This window comes from Pteropus medius, unplaced genomic scaffold (assembly GCF_902729225.1).
Source record: "Pteropus medius unplaced genomic scaffold, Ma_sr-lr_union100, whole genome shotgun sequence".
Taxonomy (NCBI): domain Eukaryota; kingdom Metazoa; phylum Chordata; class Mammalia; order Chiroptera; family Pteropodidae; genus Pteropus; species Pteropus medius.
Genome location: NW_024355703.1, coordinates 9,101 through 11,883, shown reverse-complemented (window position 1 = coordinate 11,883; position 2,783 = coordinate 9,101). Strand labels below are relative to the sequence as shown.

The window sequence follows — 2,783 nt, the reverse complement described above, 5'->3', positions numbered from 1 at the left end:
GCTCCACACCCAGCTCAAGGCTCTATCTCAAGCCCACTCACCGTTTCACATGGTCCACGGGTCCACCATCCCCTTCAGAATTGCGGAAGATACAGCCATAACTACGGGGGGCCAGGACGATATCACATCGGCTGTCCTGTGGACACGACTTACTCCGTGCCCGCACCTGGTGTGGCTTCCCATATATTTGCCGAATAAATGAGCCTTCATCATTCTCCTTGTGGATATCTTCCGAGTGAGCCTCACCTACATTCGCCCCTGGAGTTTCTTCTCTGGCTTCATCCAGAACAGGAACCCCATGGAATCACCAATCTCCTTTTCAGATGACAAAACAGCTTGGCCCAACCCTGGAAACAGTGAAGATTCAAGCAGAAGCATCATCAGGAGGAGGGGAAAATGCCAAATTAGCAGTGTCAAAGCTCCCCGCCCCCACCCGCAGGAACCTCTCCACAGGGTCAGGCACCTAGAGAGCACTTTGCTAGGGAGGACGCCACTAGTCCTTACAATGACCCTCTGAGGCTGGTTTGGATCGCACCCTGCCGGACAGAGGAGCAAACAGACTCAGAGATGCAGTGACCTGAGAACTCACACTAGCAGGCGGCTGAATGAACCCTGCGTTGCGGGGGATAGGTGGAGGCAGGGTGCTCACCTTGCACACAGTGTGTCCAGCACCCGCTGCGTGGTAGTGAAAGATTTGTAAGTGCCTAGGAAGGCGGAGACGAAGGTGAGGTCACTGCCCAGGAAGGCAGGCACCAGGGACGCAATCAGACTGTCCAGCCTGCGTGCCCGGGCGGATGGCACCATGCTTGTCTTATATGGTTGGTTCCTTAATTCACTTTCCCCCTGAGGTAGGACAGAGGAGGGACATGCAGTCAGAGGCCGCACAATGGGCCAGCGTGAGGGTTGGGGACTGCAGCTCAGAACAAACTCCCAAGCCCTCAGTGACTGGGGGCAAGAGGAGAGACACGCGTGTTCTCAGGAGAAAAAAGGTTCTTGGCATTCAAAGTAGAATTTGAGCTGGGAAGTGAGTCAAAATATTGGTATCTGAGGTTATTTTCTTGGCTGAGTGAAAACAGTGCCTCCCCATATTGAGCGTCATCCCTGTGATGTTTGACCAAAAGTCCCACTCTAGGATGAGAACAGAGAGGCTTCTCCTGGAGTGAGGGGTAAGGATATCAGGACGTGTGGGATGTTCAGGGCAGCACTACTGGAATGGCAAGAGAAGGAGAGCGAATCGAGCAGATCAGTTTCATCGCAGTGGAAACGGGTCCCCTCCTGTTATGTTGGCAACTGTGTGTCCTGGAGGGCTCGCGAAGATGTGTCCCCAGGGCAGCACGTGGCAGAGCAATGGACACGTCACATGAACCCCATATCCTTTTGCGTAAATGTACCCGTACTGATCATGACGATGTGTAAGAATGCGGGGGAGAAGGTGTGCGAGGATCGGGAGTCCAGCACCAACGCCGGGGGCGGACGTTCAGACAAGAGAATGCGTAGAACAACGCAAACATACGCTTGACTGAATGTGAGGAGAAATGGAGTCAACGTCTCTTTGCTGGGTTCTGTACAAATATATGGACCGGGACTTTGCATCTGGTCCAGGAAGGGGCTGGGCAGTGAGGGCGGGTATGAGAGGGAATGGGGACCCGGATTCCTTTGAGGGCTGGACTCTAGGATGAAGCCCAGTGGAGCGGCAGAGACTCCTGGCACCTGGTCCCCCTGATTATCCGGGTCCTGAGTGTCGGGTCAGCTCAGCACCTGCACTCACCCTGAGCACTGGCTGGGCTGTCTCAGAGCCGTGGGGTGCCTGCCCGTCCTGGTGGGGGACAGAGTTGAGGCTCTCGTCATTGAGCTCCTCTCTGACGTTCCGTGTGGTGCTCTGGAAATACAGTGCCCAGCATCAGGCGGTGAGTTTCAGAGTCCGGACCTTGCCATCCTCAGAACCCCCGACTCTCGACCACAGACATAGACATACCATGGTCTTCCCAAACCTCCTCCACATGTGGAAAGGACGTGACAGCCTGAGTGCCCTGGATTCTCCATGGCACCGATTCGAGGCCCTCAGGAAGCCCCCTCCACCCTGCCAGCGTTGTCCTGGGGTGATATGACAGGACCACCAGGTTGTTCCCCGCCCGACAATTGGATCTGCCCAGAAGGACCTCCCTTCATGTCCGTCTCCCCCCACGTTGACGACAGGGTTGCCTAGGGTGTACTCACAGAGGTGGCCTGGCCTGGAGCGGCCTGACCGAAGTCTTTTTGTGTTTCCCAAGCGGACCTTCTCCTAAAGGGCCAGAGTCGCCTACACCATCTGGGAAAGGCACTGCGTCGTCTCTGGAGGCCAGAGCCCCGAAACATGAGAGTAAAGCAAGAGGTCATATCCTACTGAGTACCTCCTGGCAACTGAGCTAGCTGAGAGGCTGTTACAGGAATTTGAATGCCAGCTAACAGGGTTCCAAGTTCCGTGGGGGGTCTGCTGAAAAGGAAGTGACATCACTTCCTGGGATCCCTGTCCCTGAGTCCCCTCCTCGAGTACCAGCTGCTGCCTGTCAGTCCTCTTTTTATGCAAAGCCCGTGCGTGATGACACCGACAGACTCCTATCCAGGGTTCCTCCCTGAAGATGTCTGGCTTCAGCCAGGACAATGGCATTGAGGAGACAGACCTGGGCTGCAAAGCAACTCTTCATTCTTAACTCTTTAAGTCCCAGGTGAGCCCATGTGCCTTGCAAGGCTTGTCTGTCTCATTTGCCTGCAAGGGTTACTGGAGCATGTGCTTCGCTGGGATG

At 55.3% G+C, this 2,783-nt stretch overlaps 1 protein-coding gene across 1 annotated transcript; it reads right to left on the bottom strand.

Annotated features, from left to right (window-relative positions):
- Positions 1-548: 548 nt before the first annotated feature.
- LOC120599911 (ral guanine nucleotide dissociation stimulator-like) lies at positions 549-2,379 on the bottom strand. The gene is made up of 3 exons (XM_039859079.1): positions 2,218-2,379; positions 1,769-1,879; positions 549-843 (listed from the first exon to the last, which is right to left on the bottom strand). The coding sequence occupies exons 1-3, from the start codon at positions 2,374-2,376 to the stop codon at positions 646-648; spliced, it is 468 nt and encodes a 155-aa protein (XP_039715013.1). The 5' UTR covers positions 2,377-2,379; the 3' UTR covers positions 549-645.
- Positions 2,380-2,783: the final 404 nt, after the last annotated feature.

Excerpts from the sequence above, each read along its gene's own strand:
- LOC120599911 (XM_039859079.1), bottom strand. The coding sequence starts at position 2,376 with ATGACCTCTTGCTTTACTCTCATGTTTCGGGGCTCTGGCCTCCAGAGA. Across the intron at positions 1,880-2,217 it reads CTCCAGGCCAGGCCACCTCT|AGCACCACACGGAACGTCAG; the intron begins GTGAGTACACCC and ends CTGTATTTCCAG. Across the intron at positions 844-1,768 it reads CAGCCCAGCCAGTGCTCAGG|GGGGAAAGTGAATTAAGGAA; the intron begins GTGAGTGCAGGT and ends GTCCTACCTCAG.